Source organism: Desmodus rotundus, chromosome 9 (assembly GCF_022682495.2).
Source record: "Desmodus rotundus isolate HL8 chromosome 9, HLdesRot8A.1, whole genome shotgun sequence".
NCBI classification, from domain to species: domain Eukaryota; kingdom Metazoa; phylum Chordata; class Mammalia; order Chiroptera; family Phyllostomidae; genus Desmodus; species Desmodus rotundus.
Window position 1 is genome coordinate 101195907 of NC_071395.1, and position 18632 is coordinate 101214538.

General features: G+C 54.3%; 2 protein-coding genes across 3 annotated transcripts; one reads left to right on the forward strand and one right to left on the reverse strand.

The window, feature by feature from the left end:
- Positions 1-1911: 1911 nt before the first annotated feature.
- Positions 1912-12020, reverse strand: SGCA (sarcoglycan alpha). Of its 2 annotated transcripts, none has more exons than XM_024573271.4 (10): positions 11862-12020; positions 10920-11039; positions 10662-10816; positions 10410-10482; positions 9906-10104; positions 8428-8590; positions 7399-7607; positions 7151-7177; positions 2369-2561; positions 1912-2104 (listed from the first exon to the last, which is right to left on the reverse strand). In XM_024573271.4, the coding sequence occupies exons 1-9, from the start codon at positions 11896-11898 to the stop codon at positions 2381-2383; spliced, it is 1164 nt and encodes a 387-aa protein (XP_024429039.2). In that variant the 5' UTR covers positions 11899-12020; the 3' UTR covers positions 1912-2104; positions 2369-2380. The 2 variants fall into 2 exon arrangements, with proteins under 2 accessions (XP_024429039.2, XP_053767946.1); XM_053911971.1 differs by lacking the exon at positions 11862-12020 and adding an exon at positions 11761-11811.
- On the forward strand, positions 5769-6843 carry LOC112316407 (histone H1.9-like). The gene has a single exon (XM_045182576.2). The coding sequence runs from the start codon at positions 5935-5937 to the stop codon at positions 6460-6462; it is 528 nt and encodes a 175-aa protein (XP_045038511.1). The 5' UTR covers positions 5769-5934; the 3' UTR covers positions 6463-6843.
- Positions 12021-18632: the final 6612 nt, after the last annotated feature.

The window sequence follows — 18632 nt, forward strand, 5'->3', positions numbered from 1 at the left end:
ACTGAGCCGCTGCCAGCCTCCACAGATGCTCATGGGATTAACTAACTACTGGGTATGGGGTGCCCCGCGGGGCGGGGCGCAGAACATAGCGTTGGAAGCGTTAGCCATGGCTTTGCTCACCCTCTTTGCCCAGTGAGGAGCAACCCAGACCTCCTTCCTTCAGAACATCTTTCCAGAGTGCCTACTGTGTGCAGGCACTGCGCCCCTGGGGTCACACAGAATCCTGCCCTCCTGGAGCTTAAGACCCCCACAAGGCACCAAACAGAACAGACCTTCTCAGAGAGCTTGATGTCCCGAGGCCAGGCTGGAGGGGGCTCTCTGTGGAGGGGGACAGCCTCTCTGAGGATCTGACATTTGCAATGGGGAGGTTGTTCATTGTGTGGGCTGGAGGGGACCATGGGTTCCTGCCAGGGGGAAGGGCAGAGGCCAAGGCCTGAAATGTGCATTAGCAGGCAGGGCAGTGCGGCTGGAGCCGGAGAGTGGAGGGACAGTGGGGTGCAGAGATCAGGGAGGTGGACAGGCCTGTGTGCCTGGTCAGAGTTGAGAGCCCAGGGTAAGACCCCCGATTTTCCATTTTAAAGGACGGGGCCAGCTGCTGTTAGAGAGGAGACTGGTGGGCAGGGAGGAGGCAGGGAGGACAAGGGGGTTGGTTGCCTGGGGTCCAGAGGCGAGAGACCCTGGTGAGGGACTGGGAAAGTTAGATTGGAGGCCATGGGAGGGATGGATTCGGGACATATTCTGAAGATAGGGATTCTGGGGAGAGAAAGGAGAAGGGGGTCCAAGGACAATTTGGGGGCTCTTGTGACCCCCCTTGCCTATCCATTTCTGAACACTGGGACACAGTATTCGGAGACTCTGCCCTCCTCAGGAAGCCTTGGCCGGGAGCCGCCTCCATTAGATTGCAGACTGCCCCATGTGGTCCACCCAACCCACCAGCCCAAGCCTGGGCCTGTCTCAGGTGAGGGGGAGCTCCGCTGCATCTCCATCGCCCTGCTCACCACTCCTGGGGAGAGGGGGGAGCGGGGAGGGGTGGGTGGAGAGAGGGTGGAGAGGAATGACTGAGAGTCGGCTCCAGAACAGTGGTGGGTCCCACGGATCCACCATGGTGGCACACAATCTCAAAAGGGGATTTAGAGGCACAGGGGCATCCGGCTGATGTCCTGCCCTAGTTTGGGTTCTCTTGGAGCTGCCACCTGGAGCCAGAGCCTGGGCGACGGTCCTTGATCTTCCGCTCTGCATCCTTTCTCTGAGCCCCTCTCGGGTCTGTCCTCCCAAGGCAGCAGTCACATTTGAGACTGGTGGCCCGGTCGGCAGTCTGCTTTGGCTGTAGCCCCCTGGGAAAAACAAGCGCAGGTTTTCTCCCAGCCAGCTGAGCTCTCCGGGTGCATGCGGAGACCGCACCAAGCCCCTGGAGGAGCCCCCAGGCCAGGGGCATCGGGTCTGGGCAGTGAGGGTCCTGCGTCCCAGCATCTCGTTCCATGTCTAGATCGGATTCTTTCCCCACATGACTTCCAAAGGGGCTCGCTCTCCCTCCAGGGATCCGGGCAGGTGAGAGCCTGGATCTCCTGCTTCCAGCACCTCTCAGCCCTCCCTCCAGGAGGCAGCGTGAAGACAGATGCGCCTGGTTTGAATCCAAGCTCTGACGCTTGCTTGCTCTGTGACCTTGGGTGAGTCACTCACTCTCCCTGGGCCTCAGTTTCCTTGTCTATAAATGATCCAGTAATTCCTCGTTGTGAGGTTCTGTGAGGATTAAGGCCGGCGCCAGAGAATTTGAGAAAACAGCCACATGCTGAGTGCAGAGCGCAGGCTGGCAGCCCCTGGCTACCTCTGAGGGCTCCCAGGAGGAAGAGAGGGAAATGAGCAATAAGGGCTAGGGGGAGGCTGCTGAGAAGAAACCGCGGCAACAATAGGTGAGCAGAGCTGCAGGTGTTTATTCTGGGGGTCCTGACCCCAGACACCCTTACCCCACCCCACTTCCATCTCTCTCCTTGTTCCAAGCATGGAGTCCCTCAGGCCAGGCGCCAGAATCAGGAGGAAGGATGCGGCCCTGGGTGGTGGCTTCTCTGTAGTCAGGGGAGAAGGGAGGATGAGGCCAAGGCTGGAGCTGGAACAAGAGGGGAGAGTGGGGGCTGTGAGGCCCAGGCCCTGGTTCTCCTGACTTCTGCACCCTGACACTCTGGCCCCAGGACTTGGCATCCCGGAGCATAGCCCTGGCACTGCTGAACAGCCCCTCACTGCTGCCTCGGTGGGGCAGCAGGTCTATGTGCCCCCCTGGGCCTCCCACATCCCCCACCACCTGCCCCAGCCTTGAGGCAGAGGCCACCTTGTTCCCAGAAATAAGGCCGGCACTGCCCAGTGCTGCACCCACCTAGGCAGGCCCTCAGTGCTGGTCCAGGATGAGAGGCACCTGGGCGCTGTCCACCCGGGGAGGCAGCCGCTCGCCCGTGCGCACGTTGAACATGGGCAGCGTGGAGAGCGGCCTGGGCACGTCTCGGCTGGCCGCCATCTGTCGCAGCTCCTCTGTGTTCCCGCGGATGCTGCAGTGGTGCACCATCTGGATGCTGGGGGCACAGGACCGGCAGAGGCATCGGCTCTGGGAACCAGCCCCCCAAGCTTGGGGCCCAGCCTGGCACTGCCTCTGAGCCCCGCTACAGTCTCCCTACCCGTTGTTCTGTGGGGAGAGACTGACACATGTGATGGGGGGTGGGCAAACAGGAAGTTCTATGGTGCCAGCTCTGTGCTGGTGGCTGAGGCACGGGCTCTGGGTATAGGCAGCCTGGATTCAAAGCTATGTGTCCTTCACAAGGTGCTTCGCCCCTCTGCGTCTCCTCACCTGTAACATGCATGGGTCTAACAACAGAGCCTCCCCCCAGGCTGGCTGTAGGATTCAATGTGTTCGGGAAACTGCCTGGTGTCTGGTCAGAGCTTCTAAGACGCCAAGACATGGACACCCACAGTGGGCCTGCATTTCCACAGGCCGGCAGGTACTGAGCTTTGTTTTCTGTCTTTATAGTCTGATGATCCTCTAGGTCCCTTCTAGCACTCAGCTCCCTCGCCTAATTCTCTCTCCCACCACTGAACCCCAGTCCTCCTGCCCTCCCCCACCCCTGTCTGACCTGGCAAACCTGCACCCTCCACCTTTTCCCACCTCCTAGCTTCTGTCCAAGCTGGCTCCCCGAGTCCTGCCAGGCCTTGACCGTGTTCTTTTGGCTCCTCAGACCTGTCCTCCTCTCCCTTTGTGCGTTGGCCTCTCCCACGCCACCCCAGTCAGCCCCCAGCACGAACTAGCCCCGGACACTGAGTCTCGTCTCCCTGTCCTTGTTTCAAACCAAGGCTTCCTGAGGCCTGCACCAGGCTCCACCCTCCACAGGCCTGAGTGGGCTGGCGGCCATACCCCTTGGACAGTCCTCCCTGAGCCCTGGGTCCAATTTCTTCTCAGAAGGCTCAGCCTCCTTGTCACGGGCTTGACATCTCACGGGCTTACTTCCTGCTGTCCAGGGCACGCTTTCCTTCATCCCGACAAGCAGGGCAGCACCGTGGTCAGGCATGAAGCTTGCTTTGGGTTTGAATGTGAGTTCCACTGCCTACTGGCTGTGCGACCTTGAGCAAATTACTTAACCTCTCTGTGCCACTGTTTCCACGACTGTAACGCAATTAAATGAGTTAACACAGGAAAACAATGTCTCCCGATCAGCAGGTGGTAGCTATTATCACAGGGACGCTTCGGTTGCGGCTATGATCATTGGCGTTATTTTATCACGGCAACACACTTGTCCTCTAGTGAAGGGAGGCCTGATACACTTGGCCTTCAGTGGAGGAATGATTCCAATCCCTTCTACACAAACCCACCCGCATTTGTGGGGCCCGGCCTGGAGAGATCTTCCTTGACTGCCTCGTTGCCAGGACAGACAGACAGCCTGGGCTTTTCATTACAAGCAATATAAGTGTTGGTTTCCTTAAAGGGGTGGGGCCCCAGGCAGGGCAGAAGCAGCCCTGCCTGCTGTGACCGATCCACCAGAGGAGGACAAGTGACGCCCACTCATGTCCAAGCCTCAGTTAGTGGACACAGGCTCCAGCTAGAGCCTGACAGATTAGACTCCAGGAAGGACTTGCCAGCTTCCTGCCCACCGGGCCGCACTCCTGGAGAGAGGAGGGCATAGTCCTGCTGGCCAACGGGAGGAGGTGGAGTCACCCTCTAAGGCTAGGGGAGGGTCAAAATGAGCTCTTGAGTCTGGAATTTGGCAAGTGGAGTTATTCAAAACACAATTTTCCATTCCCAGGCAAGGAAAGGCTATGGGGGAAAGGGAGCAAAGAAGCGCATGGATGCTGAGGGCTGGAGGCAGCCAGGCAGGCAGTGCCGCGGTGGGGGAAGGGCTGCAGTTAATGGGCCCCCTCCCCACGCGCAGCCCCACATCTGGGTCTCATTACTTTGGCAACACACACAGGTGGGAAAATGTTCTGGGGATGTTTTTCCATAGCAGGAGCAGAAGCCAGAGCCGAGGTGCCTTTCCCCACAGTCCTCCTGCATCAGCACTTGGGCGGATGAAGAAACAAAGGAGCAGACTTCCTACACACGCGCACCCCTCCGGCACACCGCCAGCCCCGCCCTGCCCCGCTCCGCCCCCTGGGCCGCAGGAGAGGGTTGCGGAGACCACGGGACTCTCCGACCAGTAGTAAATCTGACCTGGGTGAAAAGCAAGCAGCAGAATCACAATTGTTTGTGGATAATTTGAAAAGTAGTAGTCATTGTTCAAGCAAAAAAAAAAAATGATTTCGTAGAAATAAATCAGAAAATCCAAGCCAACCAGGGCTAATATCGCACGTGGTGAAATTGGTTATTGACTCGAAATCGGAGGAAGAAACAGATCTAGATGCCATCCGAGCTGCGAAGCTGCCCCGGGCCCTGCGCAGGCAGTTTAGCTGGTGGAGTGTTGTCCCCATGGGCCAAGGTTGCAGGTTCCATGCCCAGTCGGGGCGCACACAAGAACCAACCAATGAATGCATGAAGAGGTGGAACAGCAAGCCCAGCAAGTCGATGTTTCTCTCTCGCTCTCAAATCAACACATAATTTAAAAAATTAAAAAGTTAATTTTTGAAACACTAACCCAGAAAAGCTGGACGTGGTGGAAATACCCGGTCAGAAGAGAATATCCACCATCACAACGGCAGAAGATGTAATCGATCAAATATCAAAGTTGGCCCAGGCCAAAAAAAAAAAGGAACAAAATCTCCCTTGTAAAACTGACGTAGAAAAATCACTGATCTCCATGGGAGAAGAAATTCTATCAATTAAAAATGAAAACAAAAAAAAATAACCTGTTCATTCCTTTGTATAGAAAGTTGATCAAGGAATTAAATCAACTGAGGTAGATCACGGAATTATTTTACTCTGGAAATGTATTCCAGAGTAAAAATTCATAAAAATTCATAAATGTTGGTATAATTCTGAACTAAAAATGTTTGTATTTCTCAACCCAGTGGGGCGAGATGGGAGTGGAAATGGTGGGTTTAAAACTGGGATCTCAGGACGCCCTGAAACTGTGCATGTGCATGCGCACAGGTGTGGGTCCACAGCCCTCCACCCAGGGCACCTGGCACCTCCTGTCCTCCCCTCCCAGGGGGGATCAGTGGGGCCATTGTGACCCTCACAGGATTCTGGTAGCCTCATAATGTCCCCCTGAGGTCACCACACAGATAAGCTTCCCACCCCCTGCTCCCGAGGCACAAGTCTGCTGAGGCCAACCGTGGGTGCTCACCCTTGGCCCTCCTCCTGGCCACTCAGAGGAAGGCTTGAGCGGGAGCCCTAGGAGGAAGCCTCTGAGGGAAACAGAGACTGGGCCGCATCTCACCCACAGAGGAGCCAGCTTTTGCAGTTTTCCAGCCGCCATCCTGGAGGTCCTCGCGCCCAGTCCCCTTCAGCCACCCGAGGAAGAGATGCAGAAAGACACTTTGATGCCACCTTCCTCTGTGCCCTCGGCCTCAAACAGTGCCCTCGGTGCAGGCCAGCAGGCCAGTGTGTCGGGAGCCCCTAGCAAGAACGAGACTGTGCACCGTGCCTGCCCCAAAGCCTGCAGAAAGCCCAGCATATGCACGGTGATCCTGGAGGTTATGGCAGACAAGGGGGGACGCAGCCGCGTGTCGCTGGCCACCCTGAAGAAAGCTCTCATCACCACAGGCTACGACATGACCCGCAACGCCTGGCGCTTCAAGAAAGTGCTCAAGAGGCTGGTGGACAAGGGCATCCTCAAGCAGGTGACCAGCAAGGGGACCTCAGGCTCCTTCCGCATGAACAAGAAGCAGGCCTCCAAGTTCAAGCTCGAGGCCAAAGGACGGGGGCAGCAGAAGCAGTGCCGGTCTGGGCAGCGCCGGTCTGGGCAGCAAAGGTTTCTACTGAGCTCCAAACAGGGACACAGGCGGCTAATCAAGGGGGCTCGCAGGGCGGCCAAATGCCGCCGCAATTAGTGAGGCAGGCCCAGAGAAACAAGCAGAGGGGCCAAGCCCGCCGCAGGCTCAGAGCAGTGGCAATAAAAGGAGCCTAACTTATTTAACTCCTGCCTCCTGGAGTCTCTGGGGCTCGAGGGAGTGGGGAAGGAAGAGCGCTGGGGCATGGAGGCGGGGTGAGGCCCCAGGGAGGGGAAACCTGGGCAAATTAAGGGCGAGATGGATTTGGGAAGGGCTGCGTGAATGGGAAACACCCAGAAGCATGAGCTGGTCTCACCACACCACAGGCGAAGCAACTGAGGCCAGAAAGGGTCACAGTACTTGTGCGGCAGAACCCGGGCTGGAGCCCAAGCGTCGGACCCACAGCCAAGTGGGTGTAAGTGTGAGTGTGCCGAAAGTCCCTCAAGCTGCTTTTCCAATCTTTTCCCCCAGAGTGGCAGGAGACCCCCCCCCCCCCGCAAGCCTGACAAGGTCCCCTCCCCTGCCCCATCCCCTGTTAGGCTCTTCTGTGGAGACCGAAAACATCAGAAGACCAAGCCAGGATAAGTGAGGCCCAGCATCCACCCAGCCCAGCACCAGATTTCAGAGGCCAAGGGTGGCCCCCACCTCCCAATAATCTGGTCTGTCTGTGCTACTCATGGAGGCTGGTGGGTCCCTCCTGGCGGGGTCAGAGGCTCCCGACCAGCCCCCAGCTTCCACCCTTACTCACTCAGAGGTGGCCAGGTCTCTCTTCAGCCTGTGGAAAAGCAGGGAAAGAGATTACCTGTTATCCACACCCCCCTCCTGGTGCCAGGCAGGACCTGAGCCCTGAGTCACCTAGAAAGGGCTCCCCTCCTTTTCTGGCTGAGTACCCCACTCCCTGGGCAGTCTGGGTCCCCACACAGTACAAGAGCCACCAGGACTCCAAGACCAAGCGCCAGCCTTAGTGCCCTCCCTGCCCTCTGCCCCAGCACTCACCGTCCCTCCCGTCGGCAGCACATGACATAGGCCAGCAGCAGGGTGAGCAGCAGGGCCACCAGCAGAGGCACCAGGAGGGTGACCAGGGCATCGGTCAGGAAGTCCCTGGCTGTGGCCTCAGTGGGCGGGCAGAAGAAGGGGTCACGTTCCAGGATCCCATCGCCTGGGGTGGGCACCTCGTCTGCGGGCTCTGGCACCGACTTATCCACCTGCTCAGAGAGCCCAGGGCTGACCCAGGAGCAGCTGGCTGGACACAGAGACCCCCCACCCAGGGGACCAGGGCAGGGATTTGGGGTGCCACTACCAACTACCCCATGCAACAGGTTTCCTGCCTGCCTCTCCCAGCTCAGGTGACCCAGCAAGACAAGCACTGGACTGGGAGCCAGGAGAGAGAGTTTCAGAGGCAGGACCACGCGGTGGTCGGAGCACAGCTCCAGGGTCCGACTGTCTGGGGTTGAATCCCAACTCAGACAAGTGCTTACTCCTGAAGGTGCTTCAGCGTCCTAACCTGTACAGTTGGAACACTACTGGTACCTGTCTCCTGGGGTACTTGTAAGAATAAAACGGGTGGAATGCTAGAGCCCACCCAGCACCTAGCCAGTTACCAGCCCCTGGCGGCGCTATTGGTCAGTTCCCAGGAAGACAGAGAGCACTAGGGACCTCAGATACCTCCGCTCAACAACCGAAGAACAGTGGTGAGCGTCTCTGATTTATAAGATGGGCCGCAGGCAGATTTGCTCAATGACACCTTAGAAGGAAGCAGACAGCTGTTTGCTTTTGGTGGGGTAAGGGTTTTGGAACCGCATTGTGGGAGTGATTGTTAAGGGACTTCAGGAGCCAGAGAGCCCTGGGTTGTGGACTCTGTCGCCCTCTTGTGGTAGATGGTGGAAGAGTGTGTGTGTGTGGTGGGGGGGAGGGAGGCGGAGAGAGAGAGAGAGAAAGGAGAATCAGAGAGATGGGAAGAGGGGAGGGATCGGACGGTGATGGAGCCGTGTCGAATCCCCACCGGGAGCCAGGGTCTCTCCTCACCAGGGACACATTGCACCAGTCCACTCGGAAGTGAGATGCCAAGGTGTCATAGCAGGACAGAAGTGGAGGCTGGCCCTGGGCACAGCGAGCATGGCTGTCGGGAGAGGCCACCATCTTCAGGCAGGTGGAAAATGGTGAGGCAGAGCCCACCTTGATGTATACCCTGGGCCCAGAGAGAAGCGCTGTTAGCAAATAGGGAGGGCACAGGAGGGTGGAGTTCAAGGTAACACGGGCTTGGGTGCAGGAAGGAAAAGAGGGAGATGCGGGGGTGGCTGGAAGGAGGTGGACAGTGGAGTGAAACTGGGAGGTGTAGACGGGCCTAGGGAGGCATGTCCGAAAGTTTCCTAGTAAGCATCTTTGCCACGAGCATATTCTCTGTGAACTAATTGACTAAGGCGATTGGACTGTTTGGCAGTTTGGTTTACTCCAGCAGACCTAATGCACTTTGTCAGTTTGGTTTTATTTCTCCACTGACAAAGTTCTCCCAGAATTCCCATTTTGATATAAATCTTAGTCCTCCTAATGGTCCGTACAGTGCCAAGTACACGTGGTGGGCTGAAGACAGCGGGTAATAACAACTACCTGTGGAGCCAGGCCGCAAAGGTCCGTGCAAAGCTAGACTGTGTACTCTACTGGAAAGTGACCACATCGCAGTTTGCAAATCCTTCGGTGATCACAGTCGTCCTTCCCACCTCTCAGAACCAACCGTTTACCCAGCTATGCAAATATAAAAGAGGCACCGCTAATTCACAGGTCTTTAAGAGCATTATTGATTCTTTAGTTGGAAACTGATGCCTCTTTTTTTTTTTAAGATTTTATTCACTTATTTTTAGAGAGAGGGGAAGGGAAGGAGAAAGAAGGGAAAGAAACATCAATGTGTAGTTGCCTCTCACGCATCCTCTCCTGGGGACCTGGCCCACAACCCAGGCATGTGCTCTGACTGGGAATTGAACAGGTGACCCTTCGGTTTTCAGGCCCACGCTCAATCCACTGAGCTACACCAACCAGGGCGGATACCTCTCTTAATAAAGGAAGAAATTTTAGCAGGACAGAAAAAATGCAATGCCAAATGAGACTAATCAACAAGTAAAAGTAATGTATAATACTATGAAGGAGACTCCAAAAACAATGCATTTTCATTTTTTGCAGCAAAGTCCTTTATTTTGTTATTAATTTTTCATGTTTCATTATGTCTTTTTTAATGTCCCTTTTTTATTTTTTGTTCTTTTATCTTTTATAGCAAAATTGCCCCATGGCCAATTAGTTATGCAGGGAAAATGTTTGCAGCAAAAATGCTCGTGGCCAAAATGCTTGCGGCAAAGATGTTTATGGGAAACTACATAGAACCATGGTGAGGGGTCCCAAAGGTGGGGAAAGCCCCACCTGGAAATTAGGGACACCCATGTTCTATGCCTACCACCCAGACAGAAGGCAAACTGCCTCTTCCTTCAGGAAGCCCTCCTAGGTTGCATGCCTACCCTTCCTTGCGTCCCTCGATGGGAAGTGGGACACGACCCCCACGGTCCAAGGCAGAGGTGATGTTGAGCAGCTGGAGCTCTCCTGGCTCCCAGAGTCCCCCCAAGACTGTGAGGAAGCGGCTGGCAGGTGTTGAGGGCAGCACCTCCTCCACATCATGGCTGCGCACCAAGAACTCAGCCTGGTAGGGCAGCAGGGGGCCTGGAAGTGTCAGATCAGCACCTCAGGCTGCACTCAGCCCTACAGAGATCCTTCCCAAGCCTCCCTCCCTATATCCCCTCAGACTCCTTCCTTCCTCTCTGATACCCCATCGACCACAGACCCCAAACGCCCTTCCCCCACATCCACAGGCTGACGGCAGAGCAGCCGAGACTACAACTCCAGAGGCTTTCCAAGATGCCCTGCTCCCCCCTCCTATCTAAGGCTTCCCTTCCACACACCCCCTCCAGGGGAGATGCTTCAAGATTGTTGCTGGTGGGGTGTGGGTGGAGCGGGGTAGGTAGTACCTTCTGGGTCCCCAATCAACAGCTCCAGCCTCTGCTGGGTGGTGTCGAAGCTGTCCCGGTTGTAGGCTACGACCTGCAGGGGGCGGGGACGAGGCCCAAGGGGTGGGGTTAGTGGAGGTGGAGAAAAGCGGTGCAGCTAGGGCCTGGCAGGAAAGGGCTGAGCCACTCCCAAGTTAGAGGCGCGTAAATAATGTAAATGAACACGAATGAACCGCAACGGGTGACATAGTCCACTGGGGTCCCTGCTGGTACCTCAATGACCTGGTGTCCGCGATCTTCTGGGGTGGGGCTACCGTAGAGGAAGCCAGGGTGGCGGGGGCTGCGCTGGGTATAGCGAAGCCACCGAGGCAGGTCTGGGTGACCCTGGAGGTGGGCGTGGTAGGTGACAGAGACAGTGGGTGGGACAGCTGGTGGAAGGGAGGAGAGGGCATTGGAGACATGACATGAGCCTTCACTAGCCACGGGCCAGGTATCCCCAGCCCATCCCAGTGCCCATGAGGCCCCACTCACCGCCGTGCTCAGGGAGGCGGAAGAAGGCTCCATGGTCCAAGGTGTGCACGAAGATACGGCCTACAACTGGGTGTAGAGTGGTCTGCTGGGCCTCGGCGCCCCCCAGCCCTGCCAGGAGACCTGTGGGGACCCCACAACCCCCAAACTGGTCTCGGTCTTAGCCTGGGACTTCCCTTCCCCACCATGATCCTGGCACCCCTAAGGAACCAGACTAGTGTGTGAGAGGAGGGGGCTCCTTTGCTGGCTCCCGGGAAAGGACAAAGTAGGGCCCTGGCGGTGCCACACACTTAACCAGTGATGAGACCAGAGCTCAGTTTCATTTGAATTCGTGGAGCCCCCGATTCTAATGTGAGGCCCTTGTTGGGGGTCACAGTGAGTGGAGACGGATGTTTGGCTGGGAGGGGGGTGGGGTGTGTGTGTGTGTGTGGTTAGGGCACTTGGAAAAGAGCCCCACGCTGAATGTCTGAGAGTCTGGGGGTGGTGGGGCAGGAGAGAGAAGGAGCCTTTGGGGGAGGAGGGCGGTCATTCTTGGACCCTCACCTACCTCCTCTCACATACAGGGGGACAGGCCCCCACTGGAGGCGAATAGGAGCTGAGGGAAAGGTGTCCAGCAGGCCCCACACACTCCCAGGGCCAAATTTAGCCTGGGCCGAGAGAGAAGCCGGCCAGGCAGCCTGTTAAAGGGCCCATGACTCTCCGGGCCTGTGCTCTCAGGCCCACCCTGGCTTCGGGCACCCCACCCCTCAGAGCTACCAGCCCCCACATCCTAGCTCCTAGCTCCAGTTCCCTGGTGGCCTCCCACCAGCACCGCCCCGCACAGAACTACTGACCCCTGCCTCACCCCAAGAAGCCTCCTTGGAGGAACTTCCCTGTTTCCCTGTCATCACCGCTAAATTCCATCCCGCCACCCTGGGCCTCACCCTGAAGGAGGCCCCAACTTGCCCACAAGGAGAGGAGTCCAGACCAGCGCTGCGGCCATGGCTGCCCCAGCCAGGGGCCCCAAGTGCCGGAGATAGTCACCCTGTGAGTGACGGAGACAGGAGCCTGGAGCAGGGCTGGGGGAGGGACGGGAGGTGTCCCAGAGCAGCTGGGCCCCAGTTCAGCCAGTGGAGCCCTCCCCTTCCCCACCCAGAGCTGAATCTAGGGTTGACACCCTCGTCACATGACAAGCTCCCCTGAATCACCCCCTCCTGGCAGACAGAGTGTGTTTCCTACCCACATTCCCCCACTTAAAACCTTAATGGCTCCCCTTGCCCCGAGTTCCCTAGCTGCTGGTGGCCTTCAGGCCCTGCCTGTCCCTGGCCATCCTGTCTAGAATCCCCTCCTCTACCCCCACCCCAGGCTTCTGCCCAATCTCACTCTGTCGCCCTCCAATCTGAGACGCTGTCCTCGGTCTGCACACTTAGCCCGCACTGTGCCCTCTGCCCGGGTTCCCTTCCTGCCCTCCTCCATCAGGCAAACCTCCACTCACCTGTGAGGACTCCGCACCGGCATCCCCTCTTCCCTGAACCTTTCTGTTCTCCCTTACAACCAGCCAGAGGGCCCCTTACCCCCTGTGACTGCCCAACCACACAGCTTTTTGGGGTGAAGTGCCTATTTTCTTTGGATCCTGGTCCAGGCCCTGGCAACTAGCAGGTGCCAGGACCTGGGGACAGCTTCCTCCACAGCACGCGAGGTGCCTGCTCACCCAGCTCTCAGCCCCAGTCCAAGCACCTCCGACGTGTCCCCCAGGTCTGAAAAGAGAGAGGTGCCTAGACGGGACCGGCCAGGAAGAGGCAGGGGCACGGGACACGGGCTTAGAGGCCCGTGGGCCTGGACATGAATCACCTTGACCGCTTCCTGGAGATGTGGCCTTGAAAGAGGTCGCTCTCCCTAGACATTGTTTCCACAACGACAAACTGGCAAGAATAGTGCCCTCCTCTCGGTGTCCTTGTGAAGAATCTACAAAATCACGAATTCAGCATGAGTTCGCAGAAAAGCTACTATGGAACAGGCCCCGAGGAGGCAGAGGAGCAGACTGTGACTGTGTGGGGCTAGCGTGCTGGTGGGCAGTGCCAGCCAACCGCTGCCTGTTCCGTGCTGCAGGTTTGACGTATATTTACGTAGAGTAACTCACTGCACCTCACAGCAGTTCCACGAGGTAGGAATTATTGTTGTTCCCATTCACAGATGAGAAAACTGAGGCACAGGGAGGGCACTACCTCCCCGACACCACACCGCTGAGCAGCTGAGTGCGTGTAAAGCACTCAGCCCATGCCTGACACAATCCATGCAACTTCTTCCCCTTCTTTCTGCATCTGCTAGAAGACCCCAGTGTGGGTGTGAAGGGGGATACCTTCCTTCTGGGGGCTTCCCACTCAGAGCAGGCAAGGGATGTACCACCCCCCCCAGCTGCCCTGAGAAGGAGGCAGGGGCTCATGGATGCCAAAGTTCCAAAATTCTTGGTGCCTATTGGAGCATCCCTCTGACCTTGGGGAAAGGGCGTCACTACCTCACCCCCATGATCGAAGGCCCAGGTAAGGATATATGGACTCTGCCCTGCATAGGGCCTGAAGAGGCGGCGGGGGGCGGCAGGGGGGGGCGGGGGGGTGGCCTGCAGACTGGGGTGCCTGGTGAGCAGGTGACTTGGTTCTTTTCCCTTCCTCACTCTTCATTTGACTGTCCCACCTCTCTGGAGAGCCAGCAAATTCCAGAGTCAGTGTCCACACAGGCTCTCGGGCAGGGAGGTGTCTGACCCAGAGTCACCTTGGCACCTCTCTGCCCTCTCAGAGATGGAGGGCAAGAGGCAGAAGGGTTCTGGAGGCAGAGGGAGAGTCCGAGGGTGCTGGGGGAGCAGGCAGAGGTGCCAGAGCCCGGCCCGCTGCCCAGGCCCCAGCCCCTCAGCAGTACCACATGACTCCCTCCCTCCCCCTACTGCCTCCTTTGCTATTTTTGGAGTCACCCACTCATACCCTCAGCTGTCTTAAGGTGGCAGTGCCCGAACTCAGCACCACCTGGCCCAGAGAAGCCAGCCTTCCTTACTGATGCTTCTCCCCCTCCCCAAAACCAGGGGAGCCAGGGACTGTGTCAGGGCCCAGCTGGAAGTTCCCTGAAAGTCTCCCCTGGCCCAGGAGGGGGCCTCCCCTCCTCACAGCAGTCTGCTGCTATGACACTCGACACCTTCTCTTTGCTGGGGCCTGTAGGTAGGGAGAAGAGTCACAGCGTCTATCAACATATTTTAGACATGTTTAAATAAAACAAATATAAAGAGTCACATAATGAGCCCCCCATAGCCATCACCCAGCTTCAACAGTCAATTCTTGGCCCATCTGGTTTCATCTGTACCCCTCCCGATTTCCCCCTCCCATTTAATTGCCTCTGTCAATATATCAGTATGTATCTTTGGAAGAGAATAATTTTTAACATAATCACAATTATTATATCTAATCACATGATTAGACCTCAAAGTTAATAATTCCTTAATATCAGATCTATAGAGTTCAAATTTCCAATTTATCATGTCTTTTTTTTTTTCACGATGTTTTTGGATCAGGATTCAAATACAGTGCATGCACTGAAACTGCTTGACAGGGCGTAAATCTCCTTATAGGTTCCTGCTCCCTCCCTCTCTCTCTTCCTCTCTCTCTCCCTTTTTCTCGTTTTCCTTCAGGGAGCCAGGTTATTTGTTGCGTAATTTTCCACAGTCTGAGTTTTGCTGATTGCATCTCTGTGGTGTTCTTTCCCATGTTCCTCTGACCTCTGTACTTCTTGTAAATTGTATTTCCTGCACATCGTTACTTTTCATAAACTGTAACTGGGGCAAGAGTCCCGATCAGGTGTAGGTTCTCTTTTCTTTGGCCACACCGCTTCTTCCACCCAGAGGCACAGCAGCCATTGATCTCGGTGCCTCAGCCACCTGCTCTTTTTTTTTTTTTTTTAACAAAATGGTGAAATTCAAACTCAATCACTCCTTGATTAGCTGGAACCATTCTAGACTGAAAAACTGCCCCTCACTTACTAGTTGGTTATGGAATGATACACAGCTCATATAGGAAGGACAGGATAAATGCTTGACTCTATTCCTGTTTACCAATTTCCAAATAATGAGTTGGTTCCCTAGCATCCTCTAAACCGTGACCAATTAGCTTTTTAAAATTAGTAGTATAATTATGAATTTATGGCTTTAAACGTATTCGATTGCTTCAATCCGTTGTGACTAGTGTCTATCTTGGTGCTAAATTGTCCCGTCTTCAGCTGCCGATTTGGTCCTCACCAGGTGCAGCATCCGTTTCGGGTACTGGAGGGTCAGGTCTGTCCCTCTCTGCCTCTCTCAGCCTTGTCCCCATAAGCTCGTCCTGCCCTCAGCTAGCTGGGTCTCTGTCCCTGCGACTTTGCCATCTGCACCTGTCTCCCCAGATTTCTGCCGGATCTTGGCCCTTCAGTGTCTCAGTTACTCCCTCTGGTCCTTTGTACCTCTCTCTCCCCATCCCAGTGAATGGGATGAATGAATGAATAAAGATTGATTGAATGAATGCATCTTCTCCCCAATTTTGTCACATCCCACTTCTGTCTTTATGAACCTGTCTCTTGCTCTCTGAGGGCCATATTTTCTTCGGCTGTGTCTAAAACGGGGGATTATATGTTGTCAAGAGGGACAAAGGAAAGAGATTCCCGTCATTGTGATCTGGTAGTTGCTTCTGCTTCCCAGACTCCACCCACATCCTTCTCAGCCAGTCTCTTCGCCGCTCCCAGCGCAACAACAAAGGGGTGCAATCTGTCGGCTCGCCACGAGAGGGCGCACCCGCCGGCTCCAGCCCGGACTTGCGCCTGCGCGACTTCAGGACGGATCGCAGGGTTGGCAGCGGGCTGGGAGTGGAGAGACTGGGTGGTTGCCGAGCGCCCGGCCCCGGGTGGGGGATGCGCGTCAGAACGCGGCGACTAGAGGGAGTGACGGAGGAGGGGACCCACGCCTCTAGCTGTGCCTCTTCCTCCCCTTCCGGGTCCAGAGGATGTTCTTCCAAACGGGGAAGAGGACCCGCATGGAGTCAGGAGGCTGGACACAATGCCCTCTCCCTCACCCTCCTCATCATTTGTATCAACCCTCGGACTTCCAAGGACATTTCTGTATTTCCCCAGTCACCGCCCCCTCCACCCCGCCCACCTTCGACATTTGGGGGCACCTGCCTGACGGCCTAAGTATACCCAGCCTTCTCCCTTCTTATTAGTGGACTTCAGCCCTCAAAGGTATTCCTTGAGCCCTGTGGCCGCCCAACGTGGTCCGTCGTGTGTCTGAGACTGTCCGAGACCATCCCTGGCCAAACTTGTTAATTTACAGAGAAGGGGAGGGGCCGTCCGAGGTCCTACAGACCAGTATCCTGCACAGCCGGGACTGTGGATGGCAAGCCCAGAGCCCTTTCCACTGAGACACTTTCTCTCTGTAAAAAGGGGCCAATAAGGGTCGATGAAATAATGGAAGCAAAAGTGCTTTGTAAACTGTAAAGCTCTGGAGAAAGTAAGGGGCCTTTGATTTATTTATAACTGACAGTGCAAGGCGATCTGCCCAGGGCCAGCCCACTGGTACAGCCTGAGAGCTGAGACAAGTCACATGTAGAAGCCACCGCTCAGTAATAGAAGGATTAGGAAAATAAAATAAAGAAAATGTCTTTAAAATGTCAAAAAATATGTCTCTGACATATTTTTGCAGATGGTATGATTATTTATATAGAAAATCTAAGATTCTGCATGCATGTTATTGAGTTATTAAGAGAGATCAGCAAGGCTGCTGGACAAAAATGAACATCCAACAAAATACAAAATTCAACAGTGTTTATATACATGAGCAATAATTTATTTGAAACGACAATATCTTTTTAAAAAGAAATTCACAGTAAAATCAAACTTGTACAGACCCGAGAAATGTCTTGGGAAAGACACTGAAAGATATTTGTGAAGAAAAACTGCAGGCTATAAAAGGAATCAATTGAGAGATGGAGAGATGTATTAATTTTAGGAATGAGAAGCCCCAATGTCATAAAGACAATTTCTCCATATTAATCTACTGATTTAATGCAAGTCTACTAAACGGTCCTCGAGGATTTTTTCAGAGAGCGAGGCAAACTGATTCTAAAATTCATGTGGAAGAGCAAAGGACCAAGAAGAGACTACATAGTTCTGAAGAAGAGTAAGTCCCTAAGAGAGACCAAGACTTATTTGAAAGCGATAGTAATTAAAACAATGTGGTACCAGTGCAGGGCTAGACAAAGGGATCAATAGAGCAGAGTGCCCAGAAACAGTTCCAAGCGTGTGTGGGGATTTGATTTATGGTGCCAGTGGCATTGCAGTTCAGTGAGAGAGAATAAGCTATCCAATAAAAAAGCGGGGTGGCATTCGGCTTTTCATAGGAAGAATCTTCACACCATCCGGAAAGATTAATTCCAGATGGATTAAAGACCTACAAGCAAAAAATAAGACTTTAAAACAATTAGAAGAAAACGTAGGAGATCTCAGGGTTTCTTAGACAAAAAAAAAAAAATTTCTTAGACAAAAAAAAAACCATAACTCACAAAAATCTGATCAATTTTACTACATTACCAAAAATAAAAATAAAAACAAGCGTTCTGCTATGAAAATGACATTATAAACAAAGTTAAAAGATAGCAACAGCCTGGGTGGTAATGTTAGCAGCACATAAAACAGGTAACGGTTAGTATCCAGGATATAAAGACCTCCTACAAATCAATAAGGAAAGCACAGACCTTTTGAGTTCCACCCCAATGGCATTCATTCCCCTCTTCCTTGCTAATAAAACCCGGTGGTGTGGCTCAGGAGTCAGGGGTCTAGGCTTTGCCGGAGGGTGGGCCTGTCCCATCCCCACCAGGTAGACAGTGATTGGTTTAAATAGCAGGATGATTCCGTCCATCTGACTAATGATTGGTTTAGGTGTGGACGTATGTGCAGCTGTCTTCACCAAGACTGAAAGGGAGGTCTCCTGCGGGGGAAGAGACACTAGACAACCATTCACTTTCTTCTGCCCCTAGACATTGTTGTCCTGGAGAGACACTGGAAGCCGAGCTTGCCATCTTGGACCGTGAGGGGCCAATCTAAGAGGCTAGCCCACGTAGGGGGAGGGTATGATGGGAAGATGGAAAGAACCTGGTCCATGAGCCTCTGAATGAACCAACCCTAGTACTTCTTGTGACGTGAGATAGTTAAATTCCTTTTCGGCTTAAATCACATCTAGTTGGGCTTTCTTGTAGCAAAGGCTGCAATAGGTATCCGAGGATACGGACATAAGCAATTTGCCCTGAGGAAACCCAGATGGCCCATGAGCATGATAAGATGCCTGACCTCATAGACAAGACATAAAGATGCAAATGAGATACCACTTCACGCCCATCAGACTGGCAAAAATAAAGTCTAACAAGAGCAGATGTTGGCAAGAATGTAGCCAGGCAGACGTCTTGTACAAACGCTCGTAGTGAGAACATAAATCCGTTCGGGCACTGTGGACAGCAATTTCACAGTCAAGCTGAATGCGTGCCCACCCTACAACCCTGGCTTTCTGCTCCTAGGTATATATATACATATATTCTAAAGACGGTTCGGACAAGTACAATGGAGGAGGTGACAAATAAATTGTGGTGTATTTACATGATGAAATAAAACGCACGAGTTGAAATGAAGGAACCAAAGACACGTATCAACCTGGCTACACTGTGAAAAATATGTCAAGTG